A 25,845-nucleotide genomic window follows, 5' to 3' on the forward strand; every position below is an offset into this window, starting at 1 on the left:
TTAAATCTTTGAATTGTGTTCATACACTTTCCAGTAAAAGATACTTCTTGCCAACCCTAAGCAGGACTTGTAAAGTGCTGCTTACAAAGTGATTTTGCAGTAAACTAATTGTAGATAACGTTTTCTTTATCAATCCACATGCCATTTCTTTTGGCAGTATTTAATCATTATGTATATCACATTTATGTTAAATTGCCGAGGGTATCATCAATGGCTCCCAGATACAAACCCTGCTACATTACCAATGCAGGCAACAGTACTATGCTTAAAGAGGTTAGAAGCAGAAATACTGTGATTGCCTTTTTGAAATTAAATGCCATTTCCCAGGATTCACAGATGTGTGATTCTTTTTTTTAAGGCAACATCTTTTTGACCTGACCTGGATATGTAAATGTAGTAATAACAAAATTTCCTTTTCCCACAAATAATTACATTATTGATGATAATTCCTGATATCATGTATAGTTTATGTGAAAGACTCTAATAACTTTACAAATTTTGGCCTCGATTTATCATCTGTCAATAACATCTAATAAGTATTGACTTTTTTCGGCACACTTTTTTCCTTGCCAGACAAAATGTAGGTAACGGAACTTGAAAAACGGGTTAGCTGATGGAAACAACATCTTTTTTAAGGTTTCAGACATGAGATTTGCAGGTTTTGCAATCTGTTTTTAGATATGCCCCCCAATAAAACATGTATAATTAAATGCTTGCATGTTTTTTAGGGGACATATCTACTGAACAGTGATTTTTATTTATTTTGTATTCGAGCAGTGGAATGTCCCTTTAAATATAAAATGTGTTTTGAATTTGAATTAGACACAAATAATGTGACAGCTGCAGTTGGTTTATGGCATATGTGATAGACACAGATGAGTATTATTAAGCTATTTTATTGATGTATAGTGAGTTAATTTATACATGCTTCCATTAGAGCTGGGTAGGGTTTATGCATTTTCAATCTGGGTAATGCTAGTTGTGAATCATGTGGTTGACATTGTAGACCTACATGAAATTGTATCCGTCTAGCTGCGCACATGAACACTGAAAACATGTAATCGATTTTAAAATACAAGCTTTCATTATTATTATTTTCCATGGCTGGGTTTCTTACGGACGATATGTGAATTTACTGTGGGCCATTGCACTGATCAGTGATCGTGTGTCAAAACTAGCACTGCAAACCAGAGAAGCATTGTTATTTTTTCTTTTACTATCAACTAAATAAAGTCTTCTGTGTCTCAATGTGGTGACAACATTACATTTACATTCACTACTCTCAGTTGCCTCTCTGAGCTGACGTGCAGAATGATGGCTCTGTATCTCATTGGCACTAAGCCATTCAGTATGTAGATTAATAACTGCTTTTGCAGAATAGATGTAAATAGAATTTCTGGCAGTATTCCATTGAATCGGGCGCTGCATGAGAACTTCTGAAAAATAACTAAAGACATTTGGCTGGCATTATTCCATCTTAAAGGTGGCCGCCTACGAGAGTTTCAGGACCGAACGATGCTTCACAACTATAATCTACTAATGTTGTAATGTTACCATCTGCTTTACTTAAACAGCGGTGTGTGTTATTAACTACTTCAAACAATCCTGAATCAGCTGTTGCAATTACTGCATTGATAACATATGCTGATACTCAGCAGAGGGGAAACTGTGCACAATTAATTACCCAGAAAACACCACGAATGCAGTTTGTGAGAATTTTGGCCAAGGAAGCTTAAAGTACATTTTTGACACAAATAAGATACTTTGCTTAACAGAGCATCACATTCCCCTCAGCATAAAAAACAACAAAATCTGTGTGACTACAAACACTCTCTGGGTAGTAATAAAAATGGTATGCTCTAAAACATCTCATACCCAAAGGATCAAGTGACTTAACCAGCACCAAAGTAAACTACTAAAGGACTTGGATACTCTAAACTTTATGCTTTTCAGAAATATGATACATTTGGAGTGATCTGATAATATAGTATGTTCTTGAAAATAATAATGTATTGAAACTGGTTAATGCAGCTAAACTAATTATTAGAATTTTTTTTATTAAGAAGATCTCCACAGGGTGAAGGGCTACTCCACGAAACATATAAAGGCATTGTGTTTGTTCTGTCACATTTCTAGAGTAAATTTTCTCTTTTCATTCTTCCTATTCATCAGAAAATGATTATATGGAATCCTTGGAGAGTAGTGTGTAATGACATATATAGCTCGGTACTGCACGATTAAAAGAATTGGGTTAAGGAATCTTTTGAGGGACAAAGGGCACATTTTACACTATCTAATGTATGCATGTGAAGCACGTTTGATAAGCCTGAACTTTATGGTGCAAATAAGTGAATTTGCATATGAACTGAGATCTGTTATTTTTGGTTTCTTGTAATGTGTACGAAACTGAAATGCCAACTCCAATACCAACAGACCATGCATGAATTACTATGTCGTTTAACTAACAAGATCTGTACTAGACATCAGGTGATTTATTTTGCTCATCTATCCTTTACAAATATCCACTGGTTGACTCCCATGTCAAAGGATTGAGATTTCTGACGATCCTCTGCCAGATAGCATAGCTATAAGACACTCAGCAGCAAGGTTTCCCAAACTCTGGCCCTCCAGATGTTGCTGAACTACAACTCCCATGATTCTCAGCCTAACTATTTAATTCATAGAATCATGGGAGTTCAAGTTCAGCAACATCTGGAGGGCCGGAGTTTGGGGAAGCCTGCTCCAGGGCCTCAATATACTATTGTTGAATACAATTTCCAAATGATTTAATATATTCAAATTCATTTTTTTTTTAAATATTTTTTTCAACATATTAAAAATATCAAAACATATACCTTATATAAAAATATATACCAATATATTAAAAAAAAAGATAAAAATATTACAGACTTTTACTATAAGATTGTTTCATAATATTAAATTATTTGAAAGTTTTTCTAAAAATATATATTTCCTTTGGAAAACGTATCCAACAACATTAAATTGAGGCCCAAGTACCCAAACTCTCTCAAGGTTATTCACTAAAGTGAGAATTGGAGTGCAAAGTGAATTTTAAATTTAAGGCCAAAGTAGCTGAACTGACAGCATTGCTGCCTACTATGGCCTTAAATTTGAACTTTAGTGAATAGCCTTGTATGCCTATCCCCTTATTTCTGTCCTGTTGTTGTTCTTGTTATTTTTAATTGATTTGTAATTGGTTTTCCTCCTCTGCCTGATGTTATTCCTGATTTTTTATGTAATTTGCCTTTGAGTATTTACTTTCTTTTTAGTTGTTTTACGATGAAGTCTAACAAACACAGGAGGAGGCTAAACTTCCCGAGTAGGGAAGGCAATCTCAAAAGATGGCTAGAAAAAAACTGGGAGTGACAAACAAACACTAGGAGGCCGACAAGCACAGGTGGGTGCTGTCTGCTGGTCTAAACTGAGCAGGAATAACACACAAGCGCACACATGCTTTGCAAGGACAATACTAGTTTATTTAGAAAGCTGTAACATATTTTGCAGAGTTCTATAATGGGAAAACAAAAATCAAATAATTTATAACAAAACTAGTTAGGCACATAGGGCAAATTAATGGGGTGTCATTGTACAAAAGTAAAAGTCAATGTATCCAGCATGATGAGTGCATACAACCTGAATATTATTTATGTAAACTAGATGATATGCATATTAACTGTAGTAATGTATGCCCTATATCCCCAAATGTTTATCTCCCTGAGTGCGATATTCCCTGTCGTTCTTTATCACTGCACTTTTTTTCGCTCCAAACTGAGTCTCAGTGAGGAAACCAGTGCTGGCAGGGAGAGCAGAGCAACATGGTAGCAATGGCAGGAGACCACGATGTGTAGGGCTGTCTCTCCATACAGGCAGCTTGCAAATAGAGTGATTTGCCACCTGCCTTCTTCTCAATCAACCTCCAAGAGCTATCTTTTTTATTGTGTATATGTTTGCCTATATGTGCTTTTTTTGTCTATGTCTGCGTGTGCCTGTCTGTGGGCATGTCTCTGTGTGTCTGTCTGTGTGTGCATGTGTCACGGAGCCCACCGGATCCGCTCCTTTCCGAGAGTGGTATGGCATCCGGCGGGCGCATCTCGTTGCAGCGGCGTTCCTACGTGGCAAATGGAAATGCCGCTGATATACACTTACCTACTCCCCTCACACAGCGGCCAAGTCTGAAATAATTAGAGACGTCGGCCGCTGCAAGTCAGAATTTTTAAGGGTTCTGTTAACTCCTTAGTTCCTAACCACTGGGAACGTGCGTGTGACATCATGTCACATGCTCCTCTGCAGTCAATCATAAATCACCTTAAGCTATATAAACCTTTTTTGACCATTTCTCTGTGCCCTGTTATGGTTTCCATTATGGTTATCCAAGAGCACGTTCATGGTATTGATTCTTGTATATTTTGACATTGGCTTTGTTATTGACTATTCTGATTTCTGTATCCCTTGGACTTTGGCTTGTTTCCTAACTATTCTGACTTCTGTACTTCTTGACCTTTGACTTGCCTACGGTTTACGTACACTCTGTATTTTTGATCTCAGCCTGTCTTGTAACTTTCATTTATTGCGCAAATCCGGCCGGTAATACGCCTTAGGGTTTTCTTTTATATTAGTATTAGTGTATCCTGAAAGTCTGTAAGTAATTGTGAGTGAGCCAATAATTGTGTTGGGAGGTGCAGGGTTGGGATTTGGAGAGGGGTCATGAGTGGGGTTTGAAGAAGGAATCACCAAATAATTGTTTAGCTCAAGCCCAGGTGTGTTTTTTTCTTGTTTGTTTTTTTATTTGACCATAGCAACTCTCCTGTGTCAACCATAGAGCAGACTGGTATACAAAATGATTTTGGAACTGTAGCATTGCACCCCAATCAGTACCTAAAATTGTATTCTATTCTTAATGATTCAATCAACAGTTAAAATAAAGTTAAGATTTTTATGGATAAACTTGTCTCGTTTTTTTGTTGTTGTTTTTTTTTTTGTTTTTTTTTATCAACATCAAACTGAGGCTGCTTAGCCAAAAATCTGTTCACCAAAATCCTACCTCTTAATCCCATACCACTGCATAGGGCCTCCTATCGTCATTACAACAAATTATTTTTTGCCCACATTAATATTTCACTTCCTCTACTGCCCCCTCCCTTCATGTATATGCCCCTTATAATTACCCCCTAGTTAATTTCTAATTTTTCTGTTTGCCTTGCATATCTGCCATTAATCCTAAATTGATATACAGAATATAGTCCTCCTGTTGCATCCCCTGTACAGTTTCCCAAATTCATCCTCCATTCCCATATTCTTTCGATGTCCTTTCCCCAATCATAGAGCTATTCATTACTCCCAGGCATATTGCTCTAATTTAAGTTTGACATATACCATGTTCCTTCAATACATACCCACCAGTCATACTGCCCCTGCTTCATTCAGTCATCCCTATTTCTCACAATGCATACCTTCCTAGCTCTATACTCCCAAAATCCCAACCTTTGGCCATATCTTCCCTATTCATTTCTTTGGTTAAACTTCTCCAATTAATTCCCCCTGGCATATTCCAGTTCACTTCCTTAGCCATATGTTAGCTTCTTATTGATAACTGGATCTATGGGTAGATTTTAGCTGGATAGGGTATTAAAACTACACTACAACAATACACATACATTTATTAAAATGTGAGATGGGAAATGCAATTCCGATTGCAATAAAAGGCATATGCAATGGAAATAAGAATATGCAAAGAGAGAGCTTACAGCAGCAGCCACAAAATCAATCTTGATTAAATGCAAACAAGCTGTTTTAAAGTGTTAAATATCTACAAGCGCACAGTGTCAATTTGCAAAAATAATATAGATTACTTAATATACTTATTAGCTCAGACAAAACATTTAATTTCTCCATCTAAATGAATCCTATATCATATAGTCTTTTTATTTTTACTTGTATTCCTTTCTGAAATGGCAATTATCCAATACATAAGTCACTATACAACCTGTATTCTAATTTGGGACTCAAATTGTGTGGTCCCTAACTCCCTAAATTTAGCGAACAATAGAACAAGTTAATTTAGAATTGGGGTTAGAAAGACACCTTTTAAGGACTTAGGGCTATGGTCAGGTTAGCCTTCGAGTATTATATATGTTTCGAAATTCTTATCTAAAAGACATAAAAATCATACAGATTGCAGGGCAATGTTAACAAAAGAATGTAAGAACACATCCCATTTTCTAATTATTCATATTGACAATACAAAACTAGAATGAAAATAAATAAAAAGGAAAGGATTGGAAGGGATAGGGCCGGGAAGGAAGGGAAGGAAGAAAAGAAGAAATGAGTAGCTCAAGTCAGTAGTCACGTCAAGGATTCCATATTTGAAATGAGGGAAGGGTAATATAAGCATTTGTTTTCAATTGATTAAATGGTTATCTTCAATCTTGGCTCTGACCTCTTGAAAGGAAGGAACAGAGGTCCCCAACCAAACCGTACTAGCTGTCGCTTTTGGGCCTGGACAGGGAGACCCTGTAAAGGACAGGACAGTAGTACAAACCATGGTTCTATTACAAAAAACCTCTGGAAGACAACTGCCAAAAGAACATGCATCAAAAAGGGATCTCCACTGGATAATACCCCCCAATACTAACACCAGGTATGTAACATTATGCCCACACAGTCTTCAACAACAATCAAAGACTGTTTTCCCATTCAAATTAGTTGGACTAGGGTAGTGTGTCACCAGAAAATACTTTTGTATTTATGCTCCTGAGATTTAACACAAATCAGTACCCTGGCGGCAGCCACACAATTGTCTCCCCAGGAGTCACCATCCATTTAATCCCCAGATCCTACATTCACTGAATGACATAGTGCACAGGCCCCCAGATTGTAAAATTGGAACAGATGCGATTGTAAATCAATTAAATGAGACCCTCTGAAACTGTCCCCTCAAACATAGGTCTTCAAAGAAAGTTAACAGTGTTAAAAAAAAGTCTTTACTAGTAAAGATGTCAAGGCAAATTTCTGCCTAACACTATTCTACACTGACACTGGTGTAAAAATGGCAGGGCACATTGTATGAATAAGGGACCTTTGAGACTTATCTAACCAACCACTTGAAAAACATTTGAAGATAAGAATACATTAATTTGGACTGAACATTTACTAACCTCTCCTCCTCCAGAAGAGCATGCCACATGACCAACTATGCTAATTACGCTGCATAATAATATGCTAGATAGCCAGGACATGACATAGTGGATCCTGTCAATCCATGAGATCAATCTCTTTCCCAAAGACCTTTTAAGGGTATGAAACATCGGAGAGTAATTGGATGCAAAGAGAGTCTCGGGATCTTCAATGACATGAATCTCAAAATACTTAAAGAAGAGTTTTAGCTGAACCCAAAGATAGACTGTGTCTGTCCAGTGTCAGAAGCTGACAGGTTCAGAGATAGAGAACTACCCTCATAGACAGCTAAATGAATTCAGTAACTTGAATAAAGGGAGTAAAGAGGAAATGTGATTGGTGATAGTTAATAATATAATGTCATCATAAGCAGCTATCTTGCAGAAATAGTCTTGTCTGGGCAATGGGGATACTTGATGGGATAGAATCACGATCACTGCTTGGGGGGTCCCTAGCTCGTTCACCCTCCCTCCCCCCTCCTCTTTATTCCTTAGTCCTTATTTCTATTCTTTCTTTTCTCTTCCTCTATTCTCTTCATATCTTTCCATAACCCTTGGTATATGAGGGTGTTCTCTTATATTCTGTCTTTCTTTTACTTGTATTGTCTCAGTTCACATGGATATGGTTCCTTCCTAGCACAGACATGTGTCCTGATGGAGAGACGGGGATCCCTAGGGCTCATCCTACTTTGGGTAGTCCTTGGGCTAATGCTCGGGGTACAGGACCTGTCTAGAAGTACAACATACATGTAGAGAGGCGGGTAGCCTGGAATTCCAGAGGTGGATTATCTGTAGGACTGATATATAATTGGAGCTCTGGAAGAGGTTATCTAACATTGTATACTACTGCACAAGCTTTATCATCACGCTATTTCTCGCTATGCCTCTCCTATATAACAGTAAGGAACTTAACTGATGTTACTATGAAAACGAAAACCCTCGATGGGGGGCAAGTGATACAGAATGCATAAAGTGAATTGTTGTATGTGCTAAAGGAGTTATATTTGTATTTAAAATGTATGTTCCTGTATATTTTGTCTTCTGCACAAGCCTACAAGTCGTGTTACTCTTGCCTTCCCTATCGGGTGCAAAAATAAAGAATTAAAAAAAAAAAAAAAAATAGTCTTGTCTAAAAAGTGGAAGGGCTATAAGAAAAGGGCAAACAATAAAAGGGAAAGAGGACACCCCTGTCTAGTCCTGCTGGAAATGGCAAAGAAGAAGGGCCTGAACTAGGAAACATTTTTTTTTAGATATTCCCCACCCATGGTAGGGCTGTTGGAGTCATAAGCAAGAAAATAATGTTCCTTATAGTTAGACAATATGTTGGTCATATTGAGCCCCCAAATGCTTTGATTTTCTTTTATTTATATGTTTTACTGTGAATGGAGACTAGAGAATGCTGGCCTCCTCATAATCAGTGGGGGCTGGTAAAGTTTAAAGTTTATGGGAAGCCAGCCCTATGTCTTGTTGGGTTCTACTTAACCCCATGAGATGCCATGCCCTGTAAGAGGGTAGTGGAAACTGCAGATATAATAATGATACACTTATCAGCAGTGCTTACAATGGCAACACATTTAATTTATTTATTGCAACAAATACAGGAGGGGGTGGCACAGCCCTACCTACCCCTATGGACCAGCCTCCACTGCTCATAACTTAACCTTCGCTCTGACACTGGTTATTGTTTTACGTATTCGTCCACTGGCAATAGTTTTGATTTTCAAGATACAGGCTCGGCTTTTACCAACCTAGGCTCATTGTTCAACATTCAGATTTGGATTTCAGCCGTTTAGGCAGGCTGAAATCCAGACCTGATTCAGGCTCATTCAAGCCTGTTTTGCTGAATTCTGATACTTATAGGTCTTATGAATGTCTATATTTTACAATTAAAATACCTGAATGCTCCTCAATGGGTTTGCCCTATTCAGTATTCGGTTTTTAGTTAATCACCCCGCAGGGGAAAATATTTACATTGCAGAAAATACTGCAAACTATTATAGACACTTGTGGTTACATCTGGTAAAAAAACATAGTAGCCAAAATTCTTACCTGTTATCTCTAAATCTGATCTATTTGCCAAATTCTAGACAAGAAACTGAACAAGAATATAGCTATGTCATATATTTATATTCATGCATTACATTGTACATATTGAATACATTTCAGAACAAATCAAAATATCATACTTTTGGGTCGAAATTTATATTCTTTCGGAAACTGTGTTGAAGATGAGTAAACAGCTCAACATCCTCTGTTTTCAGAGTGCTCATGACTCGTTCAGCCATTGCAAATATTTCTAGCCATGAAGGGAATGTGTTTTTAATCAGGAGATGCAAGTACATAAATAATTCATATGGATGTTCAGCTGCAAAACGAAAAACAAAATGTAGTTCATGATTTCCACCTAAAGTAACTTAAAACTACTGACTTTAGCGAGTACAAATGTTACATTGAACATGCAAGTAATTGCATAGTTTTCTTCCTTGATAAAAAAAAAACCTTTCACATTGAACTACTATTTGAACTAAATAAAAGTAGAAAAGTAGCATCAGGGACAGCACTGCCATAAGGTGGCACAGCAACCATAGATAAGAGAGCACATAAGGGGGGTAAAGAAGCAAAATCAGGGATAAGAACAACAAAAAACGACAATCAATATACAAAATTGAGAAAATAACACAAAAAAAGTTATACAAAAAGGGCAAAAGAAAGGGTAAAAGGGGCAAAAGGCATTTCAGAGATACACATATTTGCCTATGTAGCCAAAAATCCTTGCACTGGCTTTGTACAGCATAATGCCCCAATGGACTAGCAAATAATACACTTTCAAATACTCACAATTGTTTATAAATAGATTTTATTTCAGACACTTTTTGGTGGCCAGGAAAACGACTTGTCTTAAATTTAATTAAAATATACTCTAACAGTTAAAGGGGAAAGTGTTTTTTTGTGTGTGTGTTGAGCATGCCCTTGTAGTCTTACTGCTCAGTTCACTATTATTTAGGAGTTAAATCCCTTTATTTGTGCAGCCATAGCCACCCCCTGGCTGTGACTCACACACCCTCCATGAAAAGATAAAGTTATTTCAGTGCTTAGACTGTCACTTTTAATGAGAAGATGCTGATTGGTGTAGCATTGTGTTTTGACTTTTGTGCACTTTAGCCTTCCACTGCTTTCCTATGGGAAAGCAATGGATTGGCTGTGATCATCAAGACTGAAGATCTCAGCTGAGGGGGAAGAGCGTGGGCGGAGACAGTGACAGCAGACTTACTCTGCGCTGGAATAAAGGTAAGTTTAACCCCTTAAGGACACATGACATGTCTGACACGTCATGATTCCCTTTTATTCCAGAAGTTTGGTCCTTAAGGGGTTAAACCCTTTTTAATTGGGGTGAGGGGAGGCCAGTCACCCAACATGTTTTTAACACTATAGGGTCAGGAATACACTTTTGTGTCATGCACAGTGGCTGTGCCATTCCAAATTTTATATTAACATCACTGAATTCACATGTCCTGTATCTATGTTCAGGGCCGGTGCTTCCTATAAGGCGAACTAGACAGCGGCCTAGGGCTCCATATAGGAGGGGGCGCCCTGCGCCCCCATCGCGGGCCCTTTAAATACTGCAGCCGTCTGAGCGCTAGAGCTGCCTCACCTCCCCTTCCTGTAGCGTGGCCGAACTCCTCTCAGCTACAGGAAGAGCAGGTGAGGTGGCTACTCGGCCATGCTACAGAAAGGGGAGGTGAGGAGAACAGAGGGGGGGGGGTGTGGAGAAGAAGAGAAGATTACAGGGGGGGAGTGGAGAAGATTACAAGGGGGGAGAAGAGAAAATTACAAGGAGGGGGGAGAAGAGAAGATTACAGAAGGGGGGGAAGAGAAGATTAGGGGGGGAGTAGAGAAGATTACAGGGAGGGAGGTGAAAAGAAGAGAAGATTACAAGGAGGGGGAGAAGAAGAGAAGATTACAGGGAGGGAGGGGGGAGAAGAAGAGAAGATTACAGGGGGGAGGGGAGAAGATTAGAAGATTACAGGGGGGAGGGGAGAAGGTTACAGGGAGGGGGAAGGGAGAAGAGCAGAAGGGGAGCAGAACACGCGGGGGGAGATGAGAACACAGCGGGAGTTGAGGAGAAGGTGGGGGAAGGAGAGACCACTAAAGGAGGGGGGGTTGAGGAGAACGTAGGGGAAGGAGAGACCACTAAAAGAGGGGGGGTTGAGGAGAACGTGGGGGAGAGACCACTAAAGGAGGGGAGGGTTGAGGAGAACGTGGGGAGGGAGAGACCACTGAAGGAGGGAGGGGGTGGTGGAGAGAACACTAGGGGAGGGGGGTGAGGAGAGACTGCTAAGGGAGGGTGGGGGAGAGCAGAGACCACTAAGGGAGGGGGGGTGGAGGATAGACCACTAAGGGTGGGGGGAGACCACTAATGGAAAGGGAGGCAGAGGAGAGCAGAGACCACTAAGGGGGAGATGAGAGACCACTAATGGAAAGTTGGGGAGAAAAGGAGACCACTAAGGGAGGTGGGGAGGAGGAGAGACCACTAAGGGGCAGGGGAGATCTCTAAGGGACGGAAGGGAGAGCTCAACAGGACAGGGGGCAGGACAGGGAACTCTTTCACACTACGCACACACACACAATGCATCCCTACACATACTCAGAAACACACAATGCATCCCTACACACACAGAAACACAACATGCTTCGCTTACACACAGAGAAACACACAATGCAACCCTTACACATAAAGACCATGCATCTTTTGCACACATACACAGAAACACACAATGCATCACTTACACACACATGCAAACACACATTGCTTCTCTTACACACACATGCAAACACACATTGCTTCTCTTACACACACATGCAAACACACAGAAACACAATGCACCCCTTACAGACACACACACACTGCATCCCTTGCATACACAGAAACACACTTTGCATCCCTTATGCATACAAACACAGATTCACACAATGCATCCCTTATACACAAACACACACTGCTTTCTATCCCTTAAACAAAAACACACAGCTTCCACTACACACAAACACACTGCATCACCTACACAAACTGGTATCCCTATACACTACATACCATAAGCACACATATTAGATCCTCTACAATAACACATAACACATCCCTTACACACTCCACTCCCTGTGAGCGAACTCATTGGTGGAACATGTAGGTGGACTTATGGGTGGGCCTTATGCACATACTCACCGTCAGGCCCTGGGGCCCAGACCTTGAGCTGTGTAAGGGGGCCCAAAAAATGGAGCTGCTTCCCGTTCTCCCAGAACATTGAATTTTGTGACCACAGTTACAAACAGCCTCTAGAGATCCGGTTCTACACCAGACCAGTGGGGCCAGACTGCAGCCAGAGCCCATCACCATCCTCATCTGATTGTAAGTAGACAATCTAGTATATTATTAGTGACACTAATCTCTAATTTATCTCACATTAAAGGAACACTATAGTCCCCAGAACCACTGCAGCTTAATGAAGTGGTTCTGGTGTCTATAGCCGGTCCCTGCAGGCTTATTAATGTAAACATACACTGTGTGCAGCACTGGCGTTAGTTCATATGGCAGATCATATAGGTGGGGCAGCAAATCTCTGTTTTGCCTAGGGCGGCAAAAATCCTTGCACCGGCCCTGTCTATGTATGTAGTGTTTAGATTAAGTTTAACAGCACAGTAACATATGTTTCATATTTTGTCACATCTATCATTATGGTACATTTGCTTGTAGCAATAAAATTAAATACATATGTAAACCTCATGTCCTAGGGTTACCTCATATTACTTTGCCAGTGGAAGGTTTTTCCAAGTTCAATTAACCTACAATATATTTTCACTTCTTTCCATGTGTCTACGAATTTGAATTATTACATATTTTTGCTGAACCATGGGTAATATTTCAACACAAAAATTATATTAGGATCAGATTGTTGGGTAATTGTAAAAGGCACTAATAAGCCAATGATTGTATACAATATATAAAGAAATATATTTGGAATTTGGCAGTTTCATAATTGCTTATCGTCTGATAACATGGATTTTAAGTACTGTAATTATTTTAATTCTAATAATCTAAATGAGTGATTATGTCATTATTTTATTCCTTCACATTAGACATTTGTTTGGTGTACAGTGACAGCACCATGAAAATATTCATTATAAGGTTTGCAGAAAGGTATTGATTACTAGTCTACTAATGCATCTGAATGCCTGTATTTTTATAGACACACTAATTACTAGGAATGTAAAGAATCATCAGTACCAAGACAAGGGTACCAGCAAGTGCAGAACAAGGCATGATTTTACATTTATAACACCGATAACATGCTCTCAGTACACCTTGTAAAAGGCTTGTACTAATTAACCCATATAAGGGAAAAAAAATATATTTTACAGGGCAGTGGCTTACACATGACCCATGGGGCCCCGGTGCGAAAATTGATCTGTGGGCCCCCACCCCCCCCCACCCCCCACCTCGCGCTTACTCTGCGCGGGCCGGGGCAGCAACACATGGCGGCGGGCACCTGGTCGCAGGGGTTGCAGGGCTGCGACCGCGGTATGTACGCCACTGCATGCAGATGCACACACACTTAAAGGACCACTACAGACACCCAGATCACATCAGCTCAATGAAGTGGTCTAGGTGTCAGGTCCCTCTAGTTTTAACCCTGCAGCTGAAAGCATAGCCGTTTCAGAGAAACTGTTATGTTTCACTGAGGGTTAATCCAGCCTCTAGTGGCTGTCTCACTGACAGCCGCTAGAGGCGCTTCCGCCATTTTAAGACACTGAACGTCCATAGGAAAGCATTGAGTAATGCTTTCCTATGGGCGGTTTGAATGCGTGCGCGGCTCTTGCCGTGCATGCACACTCGGAGCTGAGAGGCGGAGGGATCCCCAGCGCCATGGAAGTCCGGCGCTGGAGAAAGGTAAGTGCTGAAGACACACACACACACTCTCACGAACAAATGCATACACACTAGCTAACAGATACACACATTTACTGACAAAGACACACTCAGCGGCAGACATACATACACACTCACTTACAAAACATACACTCTCACTGACAAACACACACTCACTAACAGACATCAAACAGACTCACTAACACACACACACACAAACACACTCAGTAACAGACACACACAGTAACACACTCACTGACACTCACTAGCAGACACACACTCTAACACAAACACCAACACTCACACTAACACACACACACACACTAACACACACACACACACTCACACACACACTAACACTCATACACACACTAACACACACACACACACACACACACACACTCACACACACTTACACGTTTTTTGTTTTTTTTTAATTTAATCCCCCAAGCCTCCCTACCTTTTGGAGTGCTGAGGGGATTCCCTGGGGTCCAGTGGTGCTGCTGGGCTCCTGGGTGGGCGGTCACCCGTCGGCCGGTCAGGCTGGCTGGTGCGCGAGGGAGCACTCCCCCCTGAGTGCTTCCTCTTCAGCTCCCTCGCGCGCCGCGTACTGATACCGGCGCCGGAAGATGACATCATCTTCCGGCTCCGGTATCAGTGCGGTGCGCGAGGGAGCTGAAGAGGAAGCACTCAGGGGAGAGTGCTCCCTCGCGCACCAGTCCAGCCTGACCGGCCGCCGGGTGTAAGCAGGGCCAGCCTCGGGCCCCCCAGGAGAAGAGGCTGGCCCAGAGTGTACATACCGGGTCGCAGGGGCGGCCGGGCCCCCTGGTGGGTCGGGCCCGGTCGCAGCCGCGACCCTAGTATGTACGCCACTGTTACAGGGTAAGTAGCCAGGGTCTTGGGAAACCCTAGCGAACTGAGAGGAGGATTTGTGCAGGGGACTATGGAACTACATATCATGTCTTGGTTGGGGATGTACTGGGCTCAGAATAGGTTTGGGGTTTAGGGTCCCTCTGGACTTCCCATATTAGTAGTTGAACAAAAACTAGTAGGCTGTAATCACTGAGCTAAGGGGTTCGGGGACACCTAGCCCACTATTATTGCTTGCTACCATTAAATTACATTCAATTGTGCACAACTGGTTCTTTTTATGTTTTTATTTATTTTTATGCAATTTAGTTTGGTACCTAAGGAAGTCCTGAAAAGGAAGAAATGCGTTGGTTCTGACTTAATATTTGTTTTTAAATTGTTAAAGAAATATTGTGCAATAAATATTTGAAAATCTTACGATGCGTCAAGCTGATGAGCCAGAGGGAGGGTGTCCATTGGTCCCACAACCGGTTGGTTAGCCTCAAGCGGAAGAGGAGAGGCACCTTGAAAGGCTTTTTCTCATCTGAATCTCGTGAGTGCATTTCATCAAGTGTATATGAATTATGTTAAACAGCACTTTACTATTGTATATTATATATCTCTTATAGCTATATTAGAGGGCAGAAGGACGGCCCCCTTTTGTAGCTGCCACTAACACCCTCTTGACATTATAAAGTTTCAAAAACAGTCATATCAGTTGGAATAGTGAAAGAAGGAATGCCAAGTGAGTGGGTTTAAGGGGCAATAACAGCTGGACAGCAGGGAAATGGCCAATATAAGCTGAGGAACAGACTGGTGACACCAACTTATTAACATATTAATGAAGGGGTGAGTGAAGGAAGGTAGATATCAATTGGAGATAAATGGAATGGAAATATTTGTGATGTGAATGGGTGAAAAACATTTTTTGTTTCGATGCGTTAGTTTTGGAATTTAAGTTTGGCCAAAGTTGGGAAATTCCAAGTTCAGAACTATTGCTGACAGAACTAGAAAATTAAATTTAGAAAAAAAAAATGTGTTCTCTTTCAAAATTTGGATGCCCATTATTATGGGTGCTGTTTAGCAGATAGGACCCTAGTTTAGTAGGCTGATCTTGGTCTGGGCTTAAAAAAGCCTGTGTGAAGGTGAAACACGTTAGTGTTCTATACTTTATTTTTTTTATTATTATTTTGGTAATAATTAAAACTAGTTTATCTAATTTGGACCTTCAGGGGTGGCAAGACATATCCATACATATTATTGGCATATTTATTTTTCTAATTCAAAATATTGATCCTTTCAGGGTAATTAAATTATACAGTAAGCATACTCACATGCAGATACAGACAATCTTACTGACACAAGCTCATTGATATACAGGGTCACAGACAATCTTATTGACATAAAAACACAAGTTCACTGATGCACACAGAGAAGCTTACTGGTACACACGAACAAGCTTACTACAGACAAGCTAATGGACACACACACACACATGCTCACTACAGACAAGCTCAATGTCACACACACGCTCACTACAGACAAGCTCACTGACACACACACATGCTCACTAAAGACAAGCTTACTGGAACACACACACACATTTAGTACAGAAAAACTGACACACACACGCTTTCTACAGACAAGCACACTAACACACACAAATATAAGCTTACTGACACACTCACACAATCTCATTCCCTAGCAGACACACAAACACACACACAAGCTCACTCACTAGCAGACACACACACACACACAAGCTCACTCACTAGCAGACACACACACAAGCTTACTCAATAGCAGCCACACACACAAGCTCACTCACTAGCAGCCACACACAATCATTGTCATGGCTGGAGCTTACTTGGCACTGGTAGGTGAATTTGTCATTATCTGGCCTCTTCCTTCCAGGGAGGTCAGCAGCTTGCCTTAGGGGGTGGAGCTTTCTCGCAGGAGGTGGGGCTTGTATTCAGGAGCAGGGCTAAGGTGCAAGGGTGGGCATGGGGCGTCGAATTGCTAAGCATTGTGCAGAGAGACTGACAGGTCTCCCTCCAGCAGCCAGCACCCTAATTGGGGCCGCACCAGCCCCCAGCACCTCCCTCCTTAATCCCTTGGATTGAGACAGGCTGTCTGAGTCCGAGGGGAAAATCATTTAAATCAAATTTGCCTAATTTAGGGCTGTCTGATCAGCCTCAGCCCCCGGGTGCCCCGGCCCACCAGGAAATTTCCCGGTATCCTGGTGGGCCAGTCCGGCCCTGGGTATCTATATTAAACATTGATTTCTTTTTTTATGTGAGCATTGGAGTATAACATTTAATTATGCCAATCCCACTTAAGCATACTAAATTAGGTTGCTCTCTAGTAGACAGCTGAAAGAGCAAAATTAAGAAAAGCACTTTTTCTTAATTTTGCTCTTTCACTTGCTTACTAGATAAATCGCTAATGTGCTATCCTTCTAAAAATTAATGGATGCAAAATATTTTGTAATTTAATAATGGATTGAATTATTCCAAATTAATTTAATTTTGTTTTTCGCTTTGTAAAGAATAAAAAAATGTGGCCGATTCAGAACTAAACGAATTGCACATGTTTAGGCAATATCAACTGGGACAGAGAAATTAAATATTAGAATTATAGCAATAAAAAGTCTCTGGTAGTAATTTGCTAAACAGTGATTTGCAGTGCGTTAACGGTCGTGCAAAACTTTGGCTAATATAGGAAATCTAGAAAGAATATCAACTAGCATTTACTGTAATTTAGTATCATTGCAATATCTGCTAACAATGCAAAATGTGGATGTTTTTTGGCTCATACCTATTATAGGTATTATAGGTATATACTACACAATTTATTTAGGAAATATCATTAATTTAGGAAAGATTATTTTGTACTTAGTTTTAATCTTTCACAAATTTACCTGTTGTTGGTGTTTGTTTGAAAGCCATTTGCAAGGGGAAAAGCCAGTGAATAAAGTAAGGCTCATATGTCCCATTGTAAACATAAAGCACATTCAATGTCTTGCTTGATTCAAGGGTCATATGTTCATCTGCTGCAAAATTCTGCATACATGGAGTGTTTCCATATTTCTGATAAACAAAAAAAATGCAATTTAGTTATTCTAGCAATTTTTCAAAAATAGAAATGTCGAAATTACATTCTTGCAAAGAACATTTATTCAGAGTATACTAATCCTGAGTATTTAAATGATAAAGAGCACAAAAGGCTGACCTGACCAATAGAAATATTGAGGCTATAAATAAAATAAATTTGAAATTATGAGTTTGCTTAGTGCCACAAAAAATAAGCAATTGCTAAAAAAACAAACAAAACAAAAAAAAAACAGAGAAAGGCAAAAAAAATAAAAAATTAGAACACATTTAAAACTTACTAGGCATGTGCATGGGGAAAATTTTCGGTTCGGTTCGGCATTCCAAAATTCTGGACTTCGGCAATTCTGGACTTCGGAACTTCGGAATTTCGGCATTTTGGAATTTCGGGACTTCGGCTCTTCGGGACTTCTCTTGCAGCCGCTTAGCAGATAACTCCCTAATTCCCACAGTATTAGGGAGTTATCTATCAAAAGGCTGAAAGACCTAAATTGGTCTTTCAGCCAAATTTACTAATACTAATTAAGAATTACTTAGTATTAGTAAATGTTGCCCCTACTCGCTATACCGCGAGTAGGGGCATGTCCATTAAACAGTGAGCAGCCTGTGGCCTTAAATTATAATAAAGGGGGGGACCTAATGTCCTCCCCCCTGGCCCCCACCCCTGAGTGGTGCATGGGGGCCCTAAATACCAAATGCACTCCCCCCTGGCCCTCACCCCTGAGCGGTGGGTGGGGGCCCTAAATACTAATAAGGGGGGGACCTAATGTCCTCCCCCTTGGCCCCCACCCCTGAACGGTGAGTGGGGGCCATACATACTAAGGGGGGAACCTAATGTCCTCCCCCCTGGCCCCCACCCCTGAGCGGCGGGTGGGGGCCCTAAAAAAAAAAATTATCCTCCCCTCCCCCTGGTCACCCTAAAAATAACGAGGGGGGTCCATTAACTAAGTACCTGTAAAAAAAAAAAAAAAAGATTACCATTTGATGTTTTCTTTCTTCTAAAATCTTTTTTTTCAGCCCCAAAAAAGTCCAAATAAAAAATCCATAATAACCGACGCACTTATAAAGCCTTGCCCCACCCTGCAATTAGGCTCAGAGCACTCTGATTGGTGGGTTTAAGCCATCCAATCAGATTGCTCTGACAGGTAAATGAAGAGACTGACAGTTAAGTCTCTACATTTACCTGTCACAGCACTCTGATTGGTTAGCTTGAAATCCACCAATCAGAGTGCTCTGTGTCATTTTACACAGCGTGGGAAAGTTCTTTGGAATTTTCCCACGCTGTGTAATTTGACTCATAACACTGATTAGTTACTTAATTGGGGACCTTTTTTTTTTTTTTTTTTTTTAACAGTGAGCAGCCACAGGCTGTTTAATAGACATGCCCCTACTCCCGGTAGGGGCATAATTTACTAATACTAAGTAATCTTTACTTAGTATTAGTAAATTTGGCTGAAAGACCAATTTAGGTCTTTCAGCCTTTTAGTAGATAGCTCTCTAATACCGTGGGAATTAGGGAGTTATCTACTTATTCATTCCTGTCATTACATTGACAGGCTAAGTAACTTACATTTCATATGAATGTATGTTACTTGATTGTTGTAAGTGTTGCAAATGCTTACAGCTGAATCCTGGCTATAAAATATACTTTTTATTTATACTTTTTATTTAAAACTGTATACAGTGTAACATTCTTCATTCTTCCACTGGGTAAATATATTAATTCTTAGGCAATACTGTGCTTCGGAACTTCGGCACTTCAGAACTTCGGTAATTGCGGAACTTTGACAATTCGGCAATTCAGCAATTCATCTATTAGGACATTCGGAAGTACCCGAATGTACGAATTGACCAAAATTTGTCAGAATTTCCATTCGGACCGGAAAGAATTGCACATGTCTAAAAATTACACAAAATGCTTCTAATTCTTTATGTGAATTCTTTTTATTCAATTTGTGGCATGATACGAACTGGATTAATCCAAAATCTACAATCTCCCTCACCTCCACCACAGCATTTTCTATCATGCCTGATATTGGAGAACGAGTTGCTCTTCTGAGTTTCAGCTCCGCAAGTTTGTGTTCTAATGTTCTGCCATATTTCCCTCGCATCTCTTTCTCGATAGTTCTGTACAAATAATTAATATAACATATTACTGCCAGCTCTGTGCTGCAGATAAAGCTAGAGAATATTCAGCAAATAATGTTTTATGGATAGGGTCATTCTTAAAAATCTGGCTATAGATTGCAAGAGACTCTTCAGAACTAAAAGCTAATCAGATTCAGCAAATGTAGCAATTGCATTCCTGGAAATAGCATGCCTCTGGGAATGATGGAAGACCTGCTGGAAGCATACCAGCATTGCAGAAAAAGAAGAAAAATATGTTTCGTGGTTGATGCTGTGTTTTATGGGAACACTTTGGGTTAAAAGAAACTGTCATTTTCATGGTTCATGTCACCACCAAGTTGATTTTTTTTATGGCTGTAAATCAGACTGACTAGACAATTTCATCGTCATGGATACGGAATGTCATTGCACTGTGTGTTAGATTGATTCTAATAATAAGCTTTAGCCACTATGTAAAGGATAGTATAATATTAATATGCCAGTTTTGGCTATTTTATTGTAATGTGATACATGCAGTGGTGTTTTCTGAAGGGGTGCACGTGTATGTGGGGGTCAGTTTCATGGTTATTCAATAAAGTGAAAATTCAAGGTGAATTTAAAATGGATTTCAAATTAAATGGATACTACAGTCACCAAAACAATTTTAGCTTAAAGGAACACTATAGTCACCTAAATTACTTTGGCTAAATAAAGCAGTTTTAGTGTATAGATCATTCCCCTGCAATTTTACTGCTCAATTCACTGTCATTTAGGAGTTAAATCACTTTGTTTCTGTTTATGCAGCCCTAGCCACACCTCCCCTGGCTATGATTGACAGAGCCTGCACGAAAAAAAAAAAAACTGGTTTCACTTTCAAACAGATGTAATTTACCTTAAATAATTGCATCTCAATCTCTAAATTGAACTTTAATCACATACAGAACGCTCTTGCAGGGTCTAGCAAGCTATTAACATAGCAGGGGATAAGAAAATCTTAATTAAACAGAACTTGCAATAAAGAAAGCCTAAATAGGGCTCTCTTTACAGGAAATGTTTATGGAAGGCTGTGCAAGTCACATGCAGGGAGGTGTGACTAGGGTTCATAAACAAAGGGATTTAACTCCTAAATGGCAGAGGATTGAGCAGTGAGGCTGCAGGGGCATGTTCTATACACCAAAACTGCTTAATTAAGCTAAAGTTGTTCAGGTGACTATAGTGTCCCTTTAATGAAGCAGTTTTTGTGTATAAATAGTGCCTCTGCAGTCTGGCTGCTCAATTACCTGCCATTTAGGAGTTAAATCACTTTTGTTTCTGTCCATTGTGCCCTAACCACATCTCCCCTGGCTGTGACTCACAACCTGCATGAAAAAAATGGTTTCATTTTCAATCAGATGTTTTTTTAATTACTACAGAAGTTATTACCTCCTCTTTAAATTAAACTTTAATCACACAAATGAGGGTCCTGTAAGGTCTAGCATGCTATTATAAGTGCAGGAGATAAGAAATTCAAAATTAAACAGACTGTGCAGTAAAGGAAGTTTAAAAATTAGATCTCTCTAAAAGGAATGCTGGGCAAGTCACATGCAGGGAGGTGTATAAACATAGAGATTTAACTCCTAAATGGTAAGGTAAGTGACTGAACAGGTTATTAACCCCTTCAGCTCTGCGGGAGGGGGCCTTGACAAAGAGGGAAGCAATAGTGCCAGGAAAACAAGTTTGTTTTCCTGGCACTAAAGTAAAAGTTGTTTTGCTGAACTGGAAAAATTCTCTAATTCAGCTATGTTTTCAGTTCAGCTACTCTGGCCTTAAATTTGAAATTCACTTTGAAGTCTTACTTTACTAAATAATTATTCTAACAGCAGTTTTAGGCAATTTTAATAAAAATGCTGAAGCACAGACTTCTTAATGATGTACCATGTGGCATATCATGTAATTAGTGCAATCAATAAGTTCACGGTTGTTTGTGTCAAATTTTCAAATGGCAGCTCATTGCAAACGTCCAAAAATCTGCTGTGGTGTTATAAAATTGCAGAAGGAATTAATAAACCTGCTGTGTAAAAACTGCAAGATTTACGAGATCTTTAAGGTAGGTCACAAGTTCATAGGTATTCCTTAGGTTTATACTTTATTCAAAAAGGTAACATATAAACATTCTGTTTTTTTTTTTATGTTGTTAAGTGATACTAAAGTTTAAAGGAACACTATAGTGTCAGGAATACAAACCTGTATTCCTGACACTATAGTCCTGAAGTGGTTGTTTAGGTTTCTGGTCCCTGTCCGATCTCAGTATGGTGATTTTACACACCTTTTCTCCATTTTGCGCCAATCTCGCTGCAGTTGGCCCCACCTACATGGGGGAGATCATCAATCTTGAAAATGTATTGAATCAATGCATCTCTGTGGGAAACGTTCAGCATCTCCATGTGAATGTTTGTGAGTGTGTGTATCAGTGTGTGTGTGTGTATGTCAGTGTGTGTCTGTCAATAAATGTATGTCACTGTATGTGTATCTGAGAGTGTATGCATGTCAGTGTGTGTCTTTCAGTTAAAGTGTGTGTTGGTCTTAAACAGGAAGAGATGTGACCTTGACAAGAAGGGTTGGGGCAAATTTAGATTGTGGGGATGCCAGAGTTTCATCACAAATCCAAAATACACCACTGATGGCAATACAGGCAAACATTATGATCTGATCTGACCTACCAAGAGAAGCCCTATTAAATCCAACAAGTAATTTGTAAAACACTATATCAGAACAGGGTAACCACTAACAGCTTTATTACAATTATATAGTCTGTTTTCTTCTTTAACAGGCTAATAAGCAAGCCTTGAATTGTACACTTATACCATAATGAAGGCACAGGCTTACTTTGAAATTTCTCCTTTGTAATATTTATCAGATTTCAGTAGTTTATCCATCCATATGAACTGTCTTAGCTTCTTTGGAAGCAATCTTCCACTTAGATTTTCACAAACCATTCTCATGTTTTCTGGTTCTAACAAAATAATTTTACAGACTGCATCTCCAAGTACTTCACTTCCAGCACAGCTAATAGGAGGTGGTTCCAGCTCTGGTCCTGGGCTTACTATAAAATAATAAGCAGAAGAAGAATGTTCCAAATGACAGTCAGTCAGCCAGTGTGAATAAAATACAATCAACATTTTATTGTTGCTATGGCTAGATGCTCAAAACAGATTCGGAGACACGATATAGTATGAAGCTGTGAAAAAATAAAGTGCACCTGTCATAAACAAATTGCACGGATGCCATCTATAGAACATTCAGTTTCATCTATACATCGTGGCAGAGAAAATGCTAAATGTACAGCTGAAATTATATTCTCTTTATGCTATTTCTTATTTGGCATTGATAAATCAAACAGGTTTCTGAAGAATCGCCTGTTTAGACAGAGATGGATGCATATTTGTCCATTGCCTTTCCACAAGACCCAGGTTACTATATAATGTGAATAAAATATATGTTAAACAATTAAAGAAACAGGAGATGATAATCGGATTGTGTTTAGTATTACTAGTAATGATATATTAGTGATTATGCAATGAATACGGTATGGAGAAACTAATTAATAAAGGCTATAGCCAGGGTGCTAATCCTCACTGGTACTCCCTCAAATACCAATATAAATAGTAGTGAAATAACAAAGAGAATGCACACCAGAAATCACAAGTAATAACTAACCTGGTTTAATAAACCAATACTAGGTTCAAGCAAAAAATAACAGTAATACATAAAGTGACACAAAAACAGGCACGAAGCATAGATAATAAACAATAATAGTGTACCGAAATTCTCACAAGCCTCATAGGGCAGAAACAGGAATCAAAAATAACCCCCCAACGTTTCGGCACCTCCTAGCTGCCTTTATCAAGTGATTATGCAAATAATGCTGAGTTTCTGTGCCTAAAGTAAACTTTCACTGCTGCAAGAGGATGTAGTACAGCAATGCTCTCTGCTTCAACACTCATTGCATTTGAGGGTTCTGGCCAAGGTTGAAGAATACTAGAAGACGACAGAAAGATAACCAAGCCAGGTAAATAATATCAGAATAGTCATTAAAATCCAAGTAATCAGATAAACCAAATCACTGTAAACACGCCACAGAATCACAGAGCAATGTGCTCCAGGGCTTAAGTGGTTTATTAAGTGACTGGCGCTGGATTGGCATCTTTAATCTTTTCGATGCACCCAGAATATACACATACCCCCATACCCCTCTTTTCTATAGCATAGGGTAAAAAATGTGCCAAACAATAAATGTGTTGAAATTTCAGAATTTTATTTTTCCAATTACTTGCACAATGTTGCTTAAAATGTAAAAACATATTCAGTTAATTTGAAATTTAAGGCCAGAGTAGCTGAACTGAAAGCATAATAGACTCAGCGAATGTTTCCAGTTCGTCTAATTTGACCTTCAATTTCATATTCACTTTCAATTCCGACTTTGGTGAATAACAATGATCAATCATCTCTTTCTGCCGCATTCTACAATACAAGATATCCCACAATTCTACAAGTCTAGTGTATGAAGAGTATAATGGGAAAACAAATATCATACATTTTCTTTTCCACAATTTGTTAGTATACAGAAGACCTCAAGATCTATATCACAAAGAATGTTAACAGGTTATTCAGCATATTCTTATATAGACAAATATGTGCAACCATTTTTTTAAATTAGATTTTCCTTTCAGATTTACACAAATTATGTTTGCAAGAAGAAGATCATTAATCCACTTAATGCAGATGATATTAATATTACAAAGCCTGAAGGGATTAAACCTGTGACATTTTAATGAATTTATTCTATTTAATGATATCCATTACTCTGTAAATGCATGTTTATCTAAGTCATTGTAAAATGTAAATCCCCCTCTCCACAACTAACCAACTTGCTAGGTGTGACATCACCGGTTCAGTTTGTCAATGGCCCTGACAACATGATATGTCACCTATAACAGTACCAAACTCAACGGGGAAGCTTCTATTCCATCAAGCAGACAGGTGATAGCCTGCTGAGTATAACAATGTTGCACAAGATATAAGACACTTTGAGGGCTTGCTGAAGAAAATTAAGCAGTTTCACACATTCCTTTTAAACGTCACCTATATCTGTAGGTAAGATATACTAATTAAAATGACATTTGAAAATGCCATTTCAGTAATGTCTTTCTTTTAATGACATGTAAGAATAAGAAGAAAAGAAAACGAGCAATGCTAAAATAAGTGGTCATACTCTGGGGCTGGAAGTGGCATATGATAATAGGCTGCTTAGTGATTAAGGTTGTAGGCTGACATCTACCTATTAGTGCTTAAAAGAAAAAAAAAATCATATATATATATATATACACACACACACACATCATCTGTCTGTGTTATAATTTTAACATAAATTACAGCAATGGCTTAATTAATAAAATATGTTTGTAGCACTTTTCATGTCCATGCCTGTGATGTTGAGGGATGTGTTGCATATTCTATACTCATTGAGGCCCATCATGAAATATAAGAAGAATGAAAGTAAAATGTATTGTCAGAGAAGAGGGCAAGAGATGAAAGGGTAAATTGACGAGTCCAGCCAGATGGGGCAGTGTAAGATGATTGAATATGTAGACCTCCATACCTTCCTAATGTAGTGATACTAGCAATG

The 25,845-nt window shown here is 39.3% G+C and overlaps 1 protein-coding gene across 1 annotated transcript in view; it reads right to left on the reverse strand.

Moving 5' to 3' along the window:
• LOC134611973 (uncharacterized) overlaps nt 1-25,845 on the reverse strand; it is a 184,616-nt gene that overhangs the window by 144,177 nt on the left and 14,594 nt on the right. Inside the window, exons 4-7 of the mRNA XM_063456379.1 lie at nt 23,046-23,262; nt 20,078-20,201; nt 17,885-18,053; nt 9,380-9,558 (exon numbers count right to left, since the gene is read on the reverse strand). Of these exons, the coding sequence (XP_063312449.1) occupies nt 9,380-9,558; nt 17,885-18,053; nt 20,078-20,201; nt 23,046-23,262 (689 nt within the window). The remainder of the gene's footprint in view (nt 1-9,379; nt 9,559-17,884; nt 18,054-20,077; nt 20,202-23,045; nt 23,263-25,845) is intronic.

The sequence above is a fragment of the Pelobates fuscus genome, chromosome 1 (assembly GCF_036172605.1).
Source record: "Pelobates fuscus isolate aPelFus1 chromosome 1, aPelFus1.pri, whole genome shotgun sequence".
Classification (NCBI taxonomy): Eukaryota; Metazoa; Chordata; class Amphibia; order Anura; family Pelobatidae; genus Pelobates; species Pelobates fuscus.